A 15,824-nucleotide genomic window follows, 5' to 3' on the forward strand; every position below is an offset into this window, starting at 1 on the left:
AGCTTCTTTACTCATTCACTGATTCAAATGCTAGTCTCTTCCGGAAACACAACTCGCAATGTGGGCATCCCTTAGCTCAGCCAAGATGACACATAAAATTAACCATCACACCCAGGGAACAAAATACGAAAACAGCCTAATTAAATAGGCGAATGAAACTAGGCTCTCTAATCTAACAGAGGCAAAATAAAAAAGCCACAGCAACCAATACATGCACAAGAGTATCAACAACCTTCTGTAGAATATGTCTGAAATTTTGAAAAACAATACTTTAAACAGAAATTTATTTTATTTAAAAAATTATAGCAAATGTATGAAGAACACAAATTTCTATTAAGAACAGAAGTTTATTAAATGTTTTATAGTAAAATATTGAGCCCACTCTATTACAATACACAGGTTTGATGTTCTAACAAGTAATACTGTACTTCAAGTTCATGATGAAACTGCGGGAACCTGCAAAGGTATCTTCCTTCTCTTCTTCCACAACTGCAAATCTGATATTCAGAAATGTTTAGGCATTGGGGAAAACCTGTCAAGTTTTCTGAGTATTCCACTAACCAGTTCTTAAAATTATATATTACTTTATTGGAAAACATGAAAATTTTCTGGTGGAAACACCCATTTTAATATTTATTATCTTCGATAACTGAGAACCACAATCCCCAAAATGTATTATACCATAAGAAAGTCTTTGGAGTCATCATAAGGCTTTCCAGCACAAGATAAATTTCAAGGCAATTTATCAAGGACTGAATTTTCTTAAACCACCAAGCTAGTGATATGTGAAGATAAAAATAAATGTCAAGGTTAGCTGATTATTTTTCAAATAATAGGATCTTAAAAATATTGGGGAGAAATAAGGATGTGAGAATGAGTGGATACTAGATGATAATAGAGATGATTAGTAAAAGGTACTGAGACTAGTTAACATTAACTAGCATATAATATATTTTCATTCATTACTCAACATTCTCTTCATGTATATTATTATTTTAAGGTAGCATTACTAAAAACTTAATTGGTCCATTCATTTTTCAAGTCGGTTGCAAAGAAATTTCAATTCTGGATATCTAAAGATATAGCTAATAACATTTTCTATCATCTACCACTAAAACTACCTCACATTCTCAGCCATGGCTCTTGAATACATGGTTTCTTGATAAAATATCACTAAAATAGAACTGATGTTGAAAGAATACCTACCTACCAACTTAACCAATTCATATCCATTAGCTCACACAGAATTAAAACAATTCATATCATTTGGCTCTCACAGAAGCTGGATCTTTTTCCTTTTAAATCGTCTAATCAATCCTGCATAAAAGCAATTATTCAGAAAAGCACACCTAAGATTTGCACTCCTACTCATTTACAAGTATACTATATTGAGGTTTGGGCCTGAAATTGGTACTTCTAGCCCACACTTTGGTTCCCTACCTTTTCCAAACTGGACACTTTATTCTATGAATATGACCGTCAACGAGAACATGAAAGTAAAGAAAATAAACTTTAATTCAGATCATGCTTTCAAAGGAATGGAAAAAATAAAATCATATATGATAACATAGAGTACTACAGTCTTAGTAACCCAAACATGTAACTATCTCCATTGCAGAATTATGCAGCCAGGTCAAATACACTACGAACCATTTGATTAAAAATGCTTATCGCCAATACTTTAACAAGGAAACACTGATGAAAATAGTTTTAAAATATACAGCCTTGTAAAATTATGTTTTTTAACATCAAAACCTTGTTTCAGAAGTTCCCCGCTTTAGGTTGTTACTCAAAAACTCATCATGTTCAAAACTCAAGTTATTGTGAGATCTTGAGATCATAAGCAGCTTCTCCTTATTGGTAAAGTCTTTTTTGATTGCAGTTGGGGGCACAAGCAACCTCTCCATCGGGTCCTCTTTGTTCTCCAGTTTCATATATCCTTTGCTGTTGCTTCGATCCAACCGAGGCCAACTTGGATGTTTCCGTTGTTCTGCCTGAACAGTTAGGGTGGAGCAACCTCGGTCTAAGTCTAAGGATTTTGAATGTGATGAGAGCACATGCAAGGATGTGTTGGACCCAAACTGTCTTCTAGCAGCCCCAGGAGACAAGAGCTGGCCAGCCCCAGGTCCAAGGGCCACAGAGGACTTGTACTGACTAGACAATGACTCCCCAATGGAATTATTCCGAGGGAGCATCATGCTGACTGGCTGGAAGGACTCATTGGTGTTGGGCAAAGGGACCACAAGGGAATCCATAGACAGATTCCTCGACCGACTTTTGAGGTTCTCAGCATCCTCGGTAATGTTATCTATACTGGGCTCATCAATAACACAGTTATTAAGTTTAATCACAGGCAATGTAAAAGCACTGATGGATGACGACACAATTGACTTGGTTTCACATTTCTTAGAGCCGCCCGTCTTATCATCAGTTGTCTTGGAAGGAGATGGATACAGGCCAAAGACAGAGACAGAGCTGTCAGAGAGCAAAGGTGGCATAAGATGCCCCAAACTCTTATTTTCATTTAGCGCAAGCTCATCCTCTTCGACAGAGCTGTCCATCCGAAAACTGCTCCTAAAACCCGAGAAAGAGGAAATGGTATTCGCTGCCAGTCTCGAGGCACAGGAGCTCCCATTCTGTTTGACTTCAGTTTCTCCTAGCAGACCCGTGTAGATGCCATTCATATGCTTTTGCTCCTTGATTCTTAGCGTGTGGATGTCGATGACTGTGGAATAGATGTCCCTCATGTGTATGATTTTGGTTTCTTTGTCACGGTTCTCATGAAGAATGGCATTAGCACAAATGAAAATGAAAATGCCAATCCCCATGGTGAAGGGGCCAAGCATTTTCATCTTATCAGAATGTAAATGCTGCTCAAAGAAGCGAACCACCACGCCACTTTGGTTCCGAATGACCTGAGTTGCGTTTGTGGACAATGTGGTCTCAGCGTCAATAAAATGTTCTTTTTGGGGCCAATATCCAAGGACTGCCATTGCAATTCCAACAATGGAGATAAGCACTCCTAAAATGAGGAAGAAACCAGAGGGGGAATAAAGCCGGATTTTGCCTCGAACAACCACGACATCAGCCCTTGGCCGACGCCTGACTGGTTTCTTCTCTTGGGCAGCAGGTGAGGGGCTGAGGCTGACATGATGCTGTGATCGAGCAGAGTCTTGCCTTTTCAAGGCGGCCAGGCCAGTTATCACTCCACCAGTCGCTATCATAGCTCCGTCTTTTATTCTGGAAGGAAGGGAAAAAGATAATAATCTCACCATGTTTAGGGGTATGCTCATCAATTCAACCATTGTTTGTATATTTTTGTTATTTCATACAATGAAATGGGGCAGAAGAATAGCTTTTTAATTGGCATAATTTGGGTAGAAGTTTTATTATTGACTACAGTAAAATCCTGGAGATTTCCTTTTTTGGCTGAATTAGTGTTTTTATTATTAATGAAATGTAAGCTCAACGTATATATTACTTCAATAATTTTACTACTTATCATATAAAATAGTTCCCTGGCGATATCCTAAGTTTCTCTGTCACACACACACACACACACATACACACACTATCCTCATTATCTGTGTTATTTTACAGAAATGGAAAAATCCAGAATACTTAATAAAACAAACCCTAGACTTAAAAGAAGAATAAGTCCCACTCTTGTGAAAGTCACCAAAGAACTCTTAAACTCCAACATTCAATTTCTCAATTCTCATCTTCCTTACTTCTCTATTTCCATGGATATTACTGACCCCGCCTTTCTTGAAACTCTTGTCCAGGTTTTTATGATCCCAAGTCTTCTGGCTCTTCCCTGACCTCACTATTCCAATTTTGGATCATCTTCCCTCATTTAAAAGTAGACCACCATTCCCTAAGGGCCCTGTCCTTGGCCATCTTCTCTTTATACTCTCCCTTGGCATTCATATCTGCTCCTACACCTTCTACCATTTCCTCTATGCTAATGATTCCCAAGCCTCTATTTCAAACCATAGCCTGGGTTTCAGTTCCACATTTCCAACTCCCCAGGGGGGAACACATACACATTCATGCACCACTAGCAAAGCTGAACTCACCTCCTACCAGCACTACTTAACTTTTTTAATGGTGTCAGTTCTCAGGCTTGACTCCTTACAGTCATTTTTAACTTATCCCTTTCTTCTTCCTCACATCTTCCAATCAGGTTGTAAATCCCAGAAATTCTCACTGCATACTCTCTCTCAATTCTACCCCTCCATTCCAACCTACTCTTCCCAGCCCAGAGCAGCTCTTACTAACTCTTGGTACTAGACCATTGTAATAACCTCTCAGCTGCTCTTCCAAACTCCAACTTCTTTTTTTCCACAATCAAGCTTACACACTGAGGGCAGATTAATTACCCTAAAACACAGCTCTGAAGTTGTTTAAAGAGTGGAATAATTGATAAAATATTCTCCACCACCTACCCAGGTTTAATCTGGGATTTCACACCCATGGAATTTAGCTTTATCTCCAACTGTACCCTTTCATTTACATAAAACTAAAACCCAACTATACTCTATATTATACTGTTTCTGAGACTTTGTTAATAATGTTTCTCATTCATCTAGAATTTCTTCCTACTACCCCCAGCTCCACATATTGGCGTCTAGCTCTTCTTTCCACTTTCTTTATAAAGCCTTCTCTGAATGACTCAGCAAATCCCACGTGAGCTCTCATTCCTCAGAGCATTTCAGCAAGTTTTCTATGGCACTCACGGTATAATGTCAGTTTTTCCATGTCTTGTGGTCAAACATCAAATTTAATTCACTTTTTTATCACCAGAAACATTCACTGTATGTAGTACTTGCATATAGCCAGTATTCAAAACCTATGTGCTAAAATGCTCAATAAGGGAGTAATTCTTCCCCTGAGATTTGCTGAGTGGCCATAATATTAGTATACTAAATTTCCTAGTTAAAAAAACATAAAATTGAAGCCAAAACAAATAGCAACATTTTGTGAATTGGTAAACATTTGTCATTATTTGCAATGACTAGTTCTCAAGCTGCCAAATCTGGCTGGTAGGATATGGAGGATATTTTAAGACCCACACGGTCTCTGGCGAATTTCTGAGAGGGTTTCTTCACAGCATCAAATCTTGTCTTGCAAAATCAAGCGATCCTTTTGAATTTCTATTTATGATTTCTGTTGTGTTTAAATAACAGCGTTGCGGATGGTATCTACAGTTTTAGCTAGTTGAACAAGCTGGTTAGTAAATCCAGCCTGCGTTTGAGTTATAACTAGGATTAAAATAGATTAATATTCGAATACCAAACTATATTGTAACCCATAGCTCTAGGCTATTAAATTTATCAAAGTATACATATTACAGTTTAAAACTTCTCCCAAACCTTGGCTAAAACAAAACTTTGTGTCAGTTTATGTTTTCTTAAATCAAAACAGTTATAAATGTTTGAATAAAACATTTAGATTAGATAGTGGCCATCTAACTCAGTTACTCCTATATGACAGGATAAGGATTTACTCTGAAATCCTTCAGAATAGAATGAAAACAAGGGCAAAAGGCTTTCATCTGGTTTAAAAATAACCATCATTCCACACAGATTCTTAATCCTCCCACCACCCCCCTTGTTAAAACATTTTCTGCAGGCTGTGCCATTCTCCATTTCTGAGGCTGACCAAGGAAAGGGGGCTGAGAAAGAAAAATATATGTATTCTGAAAGACAGATGGGAATAGTAAGGTGGAAAAGAGTGATGAGGGACCGAGTTCCTTTGTGAGCAAGCAAAGCAGGTTAGACCAGACATGAAGAAGTAGCAAGGGCAGTTTAAGAGGATGAACGTTTATTAAAAATGAAAGGAGAGAAGATGCCTGGAGAAGTTTAGAAATAAAGGACTGAATTGGGGAAAATCAAAGCACACACAGCTTCTTCAGCCAGCCTACCCTGGCCGGGTCTGGGCAGGGGCACCCCACTCCCGGGATTAGTAAACTCGGGTGGAGGGGGTAGGGGGCGAGGTGGAGAGCCCTTGTCCTCTTAATTCCACTGGAGACAACTCAACACTAAGTGAACCTCTATTGTGATTCGGGCCCAGCCCTGAGGGGAAAGCCAAGGTGTGCAAACTCAGTCACCGCTTCAAAGAGCTAGTATATCTACCTAAAACAGAATGAGCTAACCCCTAGAACAGCGGTTCTCAACCTGTGGGTCGCGACCCCTTTGGGGGTCAAACGACCTTTCACAGGTGTCGCCTAAGACCATCGGAAAACACATATATAATTACATATTGTTTTTGTGATTAGTCACTATGCTTTAATTGTATCCAGTTTGTAACAATGAAATTGGAGGTCACCACAACATGAGGAACTGTATTAAAGGGTTGCGGCATTAGGAAGGTTGAGAACCACTGCCCTAGAATAAGGGGAGCCTTTGCAACAGGCTTCAGGCAGACAAAAGCATTAACACTTAAAAATCAAGTGACTAGCCCTAACCGGTTTGGCTCAGTGGATAGAGCGTCGGCCTGCAGACTCAGGGGTCCCGGATTAGATTCCGGTCAAGGGCATGTACCTTGGCTGCAGGCACATCCCCAGTGGGGAGTGTGCAGGAGGCAGCTGATCGATGTTTCTCTCTCATCGATGTTTCCAACTCTCTATCCCTCTCCCTTCCTCTCTGTAAAAAATCAGTAAAATCTATATTAAAAAAAAATCAAGTGACTAGCATTTCAGGGAAGGTCAAGAGAAAGAATGGCTGGATACCAACCTCTGACCTGCCTTTAGCACACAGCTCAGCACTGAGGGAGGAAACCAGGTAAGGCTAGAAAGGAAAGGAGGGCCAGGTCTTGGAAATTAGCAAGTGGCGCACCTAAATGCTTCAATTTTATACTCACATGCAATGGGGTTGGAGTAAGACACAAGTACTGTTGCCCTTAACTGAGGAAAATTAATCTCAATTTGTAGATGAAAGCAGTCATCCAGGACTGGTTTGGGAAATAGCCTGAGGATGCTAAGGACAGTTTTGCTGCAAGAAGCCTAGTGAAACCATGCAACCTAGAGGGAGGAGAAGCACAGGCCTCTGCTTCTTCAAACTGCAACGTCCACTTGGTCCATACTGTTTAGTATAAGCATAAAAGCACCTAAATCTATCTTTTGGTTTGTGCTGCAAAGCCACATCCCACACATTTATCACTTGGGGAGGGAGGAGTGTCTGAGGGCATAGGGACCAGGTTAACTACAGTCTCCTTATTGTAACAAGTCAGCATTCTCCTCAGTTTTGATAATAACAATAATAGTAATGCTAGCTAACATAGAAACACACAACTTATGGCCAGGCACTGTTCTAAGCACTTCAGGTATAAGCACCTGTTTAGTCTCACAATTCTGGAAGTGGATATAATTGTTATGATCTCTATTCTGCAGAGGGGAAAACTGAAGCTAAGTGAGTTTAGTAACATACCCAGGGTCACACAGCTCAGGGTTGGCTCCAGCGCCTGTGCTCTTACAGAATTTGAAATGGGGACGGGCCTCCAAATTTGCTTTCCCTGTCAGTTTTGATTCCTGTTTCCATCAGAACAGCAGATTTTAAAGAATGCTCTTTGGCCCTATCCAGTTTGGCTCAGTGGATAGAACGTCGGCCTGCGGACTGAAAGTCCCAGGTTCGATTCCGGTCAAGGGCATGTACCTTGGTTGCGGGCACATCCCCAGTTGGGGGTGTGCAGGAGGCAGCTGATTGATGGTTCTAACTCTCTATCCCTCTCCCTTCCTCTCTGTAAAAAAAATCAATAAAATGTATATATTTTTTAAAAGAATGATCTTTCTCTTTAAAACTGTGACATGGGCCAGCCAACTGCCATTTCTCAAATCACACTGACCGCATGGGAAAAGCCATGGGGTGGAGATGAAGACCATCCTTGGGCAAGCAGCGGGCCTCTCACACCTGTTTAGATGCCCTTCAGCACGTGAAGGTGGAGGCTCAAAATTGACCACCCACCCCCACCTCCACACTCCTCCTCCTTGCTCTCCTCCATCCCTTACAGGGTGGGCCAAGACTTACAGTGAATTTCATTGTGTTAACTTGGGCAGAGTTTTTGCTTATCAGTCTTTGGATTCAAAGCTTCATCCAAACTTATGCAACTTGAAGCCCTGTGGCATTCACTAGAGACCTAGGTGGACATTGTTAACTTGTGCAGATATTCATTCAAGTAATTAGTAAAAACTGGTGTCTGCAAATGCAATAGATATAGGGCTCAAAATGTTTCCTGGCCCAAAGAATATAATGATCAGCAACTATCTTTTTGAGGAGGTCATTTGACCAGTTATAAATAAACCTAACTAGATGATCAGCCGCATTTGGTTTCCATATTTTCAATATTCTTATTATTTTATCAAAGGCCAAATGAAAAGATAGATATGCATATATTCTTCTGTCGACAACCAAAAAAAGATTAGTTTGAATTAACTCTTGGCTACATATTAATCATCCTATTTTCCATTCCCAGTGTTCTCAAAACAGCCACAATTTTGCTACCAAGATTACCAGCTTAAAATTTGCACAATAGCCCAGCCAGTGTGGCTCAGTGGTTGAATCCAACCTATGAACCAGGAGGTCACGGTTCAATTCCTGATCAGGGCACATGCCCGGGATTGCAGGCTTGGTGCCCAGTAGGGGATGCGCAGGAGGCAGCTGATCAGTGATTCTCATCATTAATGTTTCCATCTTCATCTCACAAATCAATAAAAATATGTTTAAAAAAATTTGCACAACTTCTTCACTGTTCAAACCAGGGTCCTGCAGGGCTGTCTCCAGGCCTTTACCATCCTAGCCATTCATCACGGACCTCAGAACTTATCAGGATTTCAATCTTGTCTGTTACCTTTCTCAGTGCACATGTGAACTCCTGCACTCATTCAAACCCTCTATTACAGTCTACTCACCTACCTTGGGCTCATCTTCCCTCCGGACCATGTTTATTCTACCCCTTACGGCCGAAAGCTCTCTCCCTGACAGAAGATGTCTGCCCTGTGTGTCACATGTTAACACTACACCATTCTGTCTAATCATCAGGCTTGGTCTCTCCTATTCTTGCTCTGATAACAATTTTTAAAGCCTATAGTTGTCGTCCTTTATACCCTTCTTACAAGCTTAAGGACATTCTGTAATTTGCTTTTCATGGCACTAATTTATACCATTTTTTAGTATTCACACTCTCATGGGAGTTGACTCCTGAACATGTAGGTCTTCTGATCACACTGCGAGCCTACTATACATCAGATATGGTTCCAGATGCACTCACATACTAATATCTGAGTTGATGATAAGTAAATAGGCTTGCATAGTTGAGAGACTTTTCAAATTTTTGAAGGAGACATTCCTTTTAGCCAATTAAGGACCAGGAATGTTGTTTAAGTTCCAACAATGAATTAGCACAGTGGTTCTCAACCTTCCTAATGCCGCGACCCTTTAATACAGTTCCTCATGTTGTGGTGACCCCCAGCCATGAAATTATTTTCGTTGCTACTTCATAACTGTAATTTTGCTACTGTTATGAATCGTAATGTAAATATCTGATACGCAGGATGTATTTTCATTGTTACAAACTGAACATAATTAAAGCATAGTGATTAATCACAAAAACAGTATGTAATTATATATGTGTTTTCCGATGGTCTTAGGCGACCCCTGTGAAAGGGTCGTTCGACCCCCAAAGGGGTCACGACCCACAGGTTGAGAACCGCTGAATTAGCAGGAAGAACAGGATTGGTATTCATGGTTTCAGGCGCCCAATGCAATGTTCATTTTTGGTGAAATCTTTCTATTGTTTTTGTATGCTATCCCAAAGCCTTGCAGAGTGCCTGGAATATAATAAATGCTCAGCAAGTTTATTGACTGTGCACTGGCTTAAGTATCACTGAAATGCGCGAGACACTAGGGACACTGATTTCAAGGAGTCTGGAGTCCAATGGGACAGCAAAGTGCACATTCATAATGAAGTGAACTGATTGTATGATGGAGTCATGGGAACACTGAAGAATGTTCTTCCACGTGATCTGGAGGTATCAGGGGAGGCTTCCAAGAAGCAGCAGTAGTTATCAAAGGCTTGGTATATCAGTAGGAGTTTGCCAGGCAGACAGACTCTCATTCATCCTTGTCCCTAATTCTTCCACTGGGGTCCTTGCCCCATGCTTTCTCTTTCTCTTTTCACCTAAAATGTGCCAATTATTTTAAATATACTTAACAATGTCTTACTTACATGTTTGAATTTTTATTCTTATCTCAAAGCTTAAAAATTCGCCAGAACGTGAGGCTCTCTACCAAATGGAAGTAGAAATTAATCTATGCCTTTAGGACCAAACAAAAACATCATATAAAATTCCCATGTGGTATTCACAAATGTGACAGATGGAAATACTTTCTGTTCAAGCCAGAACAGTTTTAGGACTTTCTTCCCAATAGAGACATTTTAAACTTTTAGAATAGGATTTCTAGTCTATCTATCTTTACCAGAGTTCAAAGAGAAAATACCTATAGTGACCAATAGTTCAATCATATTGAAGTTTAAAAGATAAGATAGAATAGAAATCATTTTTTAATGTGTAGCATAATGGTTTTGCACATGGATATTGGAATCAGAGAGAGTCACAACCTTGCTTCATCATTTGATAGCCATGCAACCTTAGCCAAGTTGTCTTAAACTCCTTAGCTAAGTTCTTCCATGTGTAGAATGGCAAAACACTCTTTAATACACAGTGCATCCCAACTTCTTGGAGCCTCAGTTTCTTCATCTGTAAAATGGGGACAGTAACAGTACCTATAGGGTTGTTGTAAAGCAAAGGAAATAATGAATGCACATCACAGTTTAGTGGTTGGGAACTAAGGTCTACATTAGTGACATCAGCTATGTCTGATTTTAAGGTCTTCTTAAGGACAAAATTAAAAATTAAGTAATATATATAAAATGCTTACAGTGTTGATTATACTAAGGTCTCAATAACTTAGCTAATACTATTAAACTCTTCATTGCTCACTATTAACTCTTTCATTGCTCAGCTAGGCAAACCAAAACTATATTTTAATAAATTAAATTTTAGTGATGGCTCACTGCATATGGAAAGGAAATTATGATTGAAAATTTGTCCTGGAATTTAGAGTCAAAAACTATCTGAATGGAGTCTGTGCATTTTAGTGGCAGAGCATGAATGGTTGCAAAGAAGAGTTTACATAAGAGAGAGACAGGTGGGGAATATATTATAGAAAGAATAAAGCTTGCCTTTCTTTTTAATTCATTCTATTTCTTCATATTTAAAGACTTGTAACAAAAAATAATAGCAATAATAAAAGCAAGGTAGGAAAACCCAAACCAGTCCATCTGATGTTTTTACTCACCTTAATGATGCCATTGAACCAAATGCATGAATAATCTGATCGATTCTGCAAGCCCCATTCTGTTTCCATAGGGACATTTGGGCATAAAACAGACTGAAAACAAAGAGGAATATGAGGGTTGGGGAGATGGGGACTAGAGAAGAAGCCATAAGGGTGAAATAAAGTGAAAATGCACAAAATTGTAATTTTGTGACAAAAAGTTTAAGCTGTGATTTTATGTGCACTCTGAAGGCCTTTGCTGGTCTGTCTTGGAGAGAATGGTTGCTTAATATTCAGTATAGTACTACACTCACACAAAAGCTGGAATTAAAGGGAAGTATAGAATTTTTGATAATTAGCAGAATATAGTTAAGTCCTTAAATATAAAATATCACTTATGGTCAAGTGCATCCTGAATGTGCAGAAAATGCCAGGAGTAGAGACTGCACTTGTATGTGCTCTTGGTTCCCGATGCCTTCCACACCTGTCACCCTCACAAACCATAAAATATGGGCCCAAACCAATTATGAGCTGCGTAACAATGACATGGAACAATTGCTCTCCAGTGACTAAAATCTATGAAGTCCACAGAGCACAAAAGTCTCCAGGAGGCCAAATAACGGATCCATAATGAGCTATTAGAGAAAACCCCGCTGAGACCCAGTGGGAGACGTTTTCCACAGGAACCTTAGGAATTAGAAGCCTATTTCCCCCAACGTAGAAATATGCTTCCTGCCCTCGACCCCAATTCTTCAAATTTGGACAAGCTTTTACAATGACTGTCACCCTCTCTTTACACTGCACTTCCTGACAGGAAGTCAACTTGGAATTGGTGTAAGGAAGCTACCCCTAAAGAAGTCACATATTTACTAAATGCAGGAAATTAGCCGAGCTATCCCTGGATAGAGAGCTGAAGCATTTAAAATCACAAATTGGACTTTTCATACAGATCCCTCCTCTGCTGAACATACACAGGAACTTCACTTAGAGGTATGATGACCATGTTTGTGGAGACAGCATTCGAAAGTAAGACTCTGCCTGGCTGGCACAGCTCAGTGGTTGAGCATCAACCTATGAACCAGGAGGTCATGGTTCTATTCCCAGTCAGGGCACATTCCTGGGTTGCAGGCTCAATCCCCAGTATGGGGCGTGCAGGAGGCAGCCTACCAATGATTCTCTCCCATCTTTGATCTTTCTTTCTTTCTTTCTTTCTTTCTTTCTTTCTTTCTTTCTTTCTTTCTTTCTTTCTTTCTTTCTTTCTTTCCTTCTCTCTCTCTCTCTCTCTCTCTCTCTCTCTCTCTCTCTCTCTCTCATCAATAAAAAATATTTTTTAAAAAGAAAGTGAGACTCTAATAGGTACTAACATTCTTTCAGTGATTTAAATACCCAGAAAATCCAAACATACTGTTGACAGTCATATAGGAGAAGGGGGAAAGATGGAGGGCAGTAGTAAGTTTCAATTCCTGCTGCTCTACTTTCTATCAAACATCTTGTATAAGTCTATTAGTTTTGCATGTTACCCAGCTGTGCCAACACTGTTAAGGATGCAAAAGATATTTCTTCTCTACTGCAAGTAAGGCATCATCTCTCACCAGAGCAAAAACATCATTTAAATTAGTAATGAGCTGTGTTATGTTTTAATCCATAGTAACATACATCAAATTTATCGTAAAGTTTTCCAAAGATGGTAGCTTAAAGCTACCATTAGAATTTTTTAAAACCCTAGGAAAACATTAGAAAATTGTTCAAACTACATCATTTCCACTGGAGCATTTTACTTTTTATTTTTTCCTGTAAATAAAATCTGAGATGTACTCATTTTTTAAAATTAATTTAATTTTATTTTTCCCATCACCATTTATCCTTCTCTATGCCTATGAACATTTTATGTTGCCTATGAACTCTAGAATTTGATTTTTTTAAATCTTGTTAGTAATTCTATTGGGATCATGCCAAATCTGTACATAAACACATGAGACCTGACATTGCTACACCACTGCAGCATTTTATCTAAAAATTTTATTTTATGTCAGTTTTTAAAAACAAGATCTTTCTCATTTCTTACTTTTTGTTTCCTGGGTATTTTCTCACTGGGTTTCTACTGTTTTCTTTTACTAGCATTTCTATCTTTAAATGGTTGTTTGGATGTAGGAGGGCTACTGATTTTTGTGCATTAATTTTGTACTAAGTTACTTTACTGAACTTGATCAATGTTTTTAAAAATTTTTTCAGTTCATTGTCTTAGGTGTTCTAGAAATACAATTATATCATCCAGCTATAATACTATTCTCTTCCCCAATTTTAAATCTGCAATTGCTATTTTTCAATCCAGGTGATAGATGTTGAACAAAGGTGAACAAGTAAGCAACCCAGACATCCCTGCCTCTCTCCTAGTGTAACTGGCGTGCCTACTGTTTCACCACTGAAGAAGGACCAATCAGTGCTGCTGTACTTAGGGTTGTTACCTAGAATTCCAGGAGACAGAATTAATTGATTCAGAGCTGCTCCTGGAGAGGAAGACCAGGAAAGGAAAGGAAGGAACAGGTAAAGGGCAAAGGTGGGGGATAAAGTGGAGGAAGAAAGGAGAAACAGGCCCCGGGGGAGAAAGTGAGGGATTACTATTGCAAACATGAACTATCCGAAATGACGACTAACTCCTACATATTTTCTGTAAGGTCCTTACTTCTTTCCATCTCTTTTTTTTAGAAGCATTTATATAAGGACAGGAATTATCTCCTGGGTTTGCTGGGACTACTGAATCATCTACCAAATCCTGACTCTAAAGATGAAACCTGAAAAGGAAGAATTAAGAATAGTAAACTGCATAAGTTATCAGAAGTATAAAAAAGACAGGGAAGAATGCTTAGCAGTAAAAAACGGTTTCAAGGGAGGCCTAACCTAAACCAACAGAGGAAAACACCATGTCTCCGAAACACCATATGCAGGTGACCACTTTTCACTAGGGGAGGGTATTTTGGGGTCATGCCTGAGATATTTTTAGCTTCAAATACCTGTTATGCTTTATTATGGTTTGCTTCACTGGTTATTTCCTGTGAGAGATCACAATCCCAAAGAAAAATGGACCAAAGACTTTAATAGCCAATTCACAGAAGAAAAATACAACTGTCCAGTTAACAAATGAAGAGAGTAACTCAATAGTATGCAAAGAAATGCAAATTAAAGCAATTTCAAAAGTGAAAATATAGCTTCACTTACTAATTGACAAAAACAACAAAAAAATGGGATTGATTATGCCCATTACTAGGGAGGCATAAGGAAATAAACTCTAATAAGCTGTCAATGAGAGGATGAAATGGTAGTTTTTAAAAGTTAATTTGGGAATGACTTTTGCAAGTTTAAATGCCCATCCTCCTCCATCTCACTCTGTGAACCAGCCTTTCAAAAGACTTGTAGATGTAGACACGCATACATAAAAGTACACATTTCATGCTGCAGCCACAGCAACAACTTGGAACTTGCTTAAATGCACATCAAGGGAAGGCTAGTTCAACCAGTTATGCTGCGTCTATACAATGGAATAAGACATAGATATTTAAAAGGATTAATGTATGACAATAAGGAAAAATGTTCACATCATATTTTGTAGCTTTTAGAAGAGAAATAAAGAGTAAAGTCCTGCTTATGGCAAACATACAGAACATGTGTTTGAATACATACTGGAGGGATACGGGAGGCAACATCCTTATTAACAGAGCTTACGCTTAAAGGGTGACATTGCGGGTGATAGGTAACAACGCTCACTTTATATATAACCTGACTATTCACCTTTTTGCAAGGAGCATGCACTGCTTTTATTTCATTTCCATTCTGGAACTCTAATTAAATACAGGGCAGAGAAAGGGATGCTAAAATTTTGAAAATTAGAGTAAAGGGGAGACCAATTTGATACACATTTGGGTAATTAAATGGGCTGGCTCATTTAAAAAAACACAAGAAAATAGCAAATGGCTAAAATCACTAACGAGACTAAATCATAAATTCAGGAAAGAGACTTACTTAGACCATAAACTCCAAGCACAGGAAACAATTCTGCCTACCTGAGCAACACCTGCATCTATTGGGTGCAAGGTAACATACAGGAAGAATTAAGAATTGGTATCTGAAAAAAAAGTTCGGCCAGTGTTGCTCAGTGGTTGAACATCAACCTATGAACTAGGAGGTCACGGTTTGATTCCAGGTCAGGGCAAATGCCTGGGTTGTGGACTTGATCCCCAGTGTGGGGTGTGTAGGAGGCAGCTGATCAATGATTCTCTCTCCTCATTGAAGTTTCTATCTCTCTCTCCCTTTCCCTTCCTCTCTGAAATCAATAAAAATGTATTTTTTTATTTTCTTTATTGATTAAGGTCTTACATATGTGTCCTTATCCCCCCAATACCCCCACTCATGCCCTCACCCCCCTAGTGTCTGTGTCCCTTGGTTATGCTTATACGCATGCATACAAGTCCTTTGGTTGATCTCTCTCCCTTC

General features: G+C 39.1%; 1 protein-coding gene across 1 annotated transcript; it reads right to left on the reverse strand.

Moving 5' to 3' along the window:
* Positions 1 to 274: 274 nt before the first annotated feature.
* On the reverse strand, positions 275 to 3,224 carry TMEM200A (transmembrane protein 200A; the record flags this gene model as incomplete). Its single annotated transcript, XM_081094240.1, has 1 exon — positions 275 to 3,224. One exon carries the CDS (start codon positions 3,222 to 3,224, stop codon positions 1,749 to 1,751), a length of 1,476 nt encoding a protein of 491 aa, XP_080950366.1. The 3' UTR covers positions 275 to 1,748.
* Between the last annotated feature and the right edge of the window lie 12,600 nt (positions 3,225 to 15,824).

Source organism: Myotis nattereri (assembly GCF_964212035.1).
Source record: "Myotis nattereri genome assembly, chromosome: 6".
NCBI lineage: Eukaryota > Metazoa > Chordata > Mammalia > Chiroptera > Vespertilionidae > Myotis > Myotis nattereri.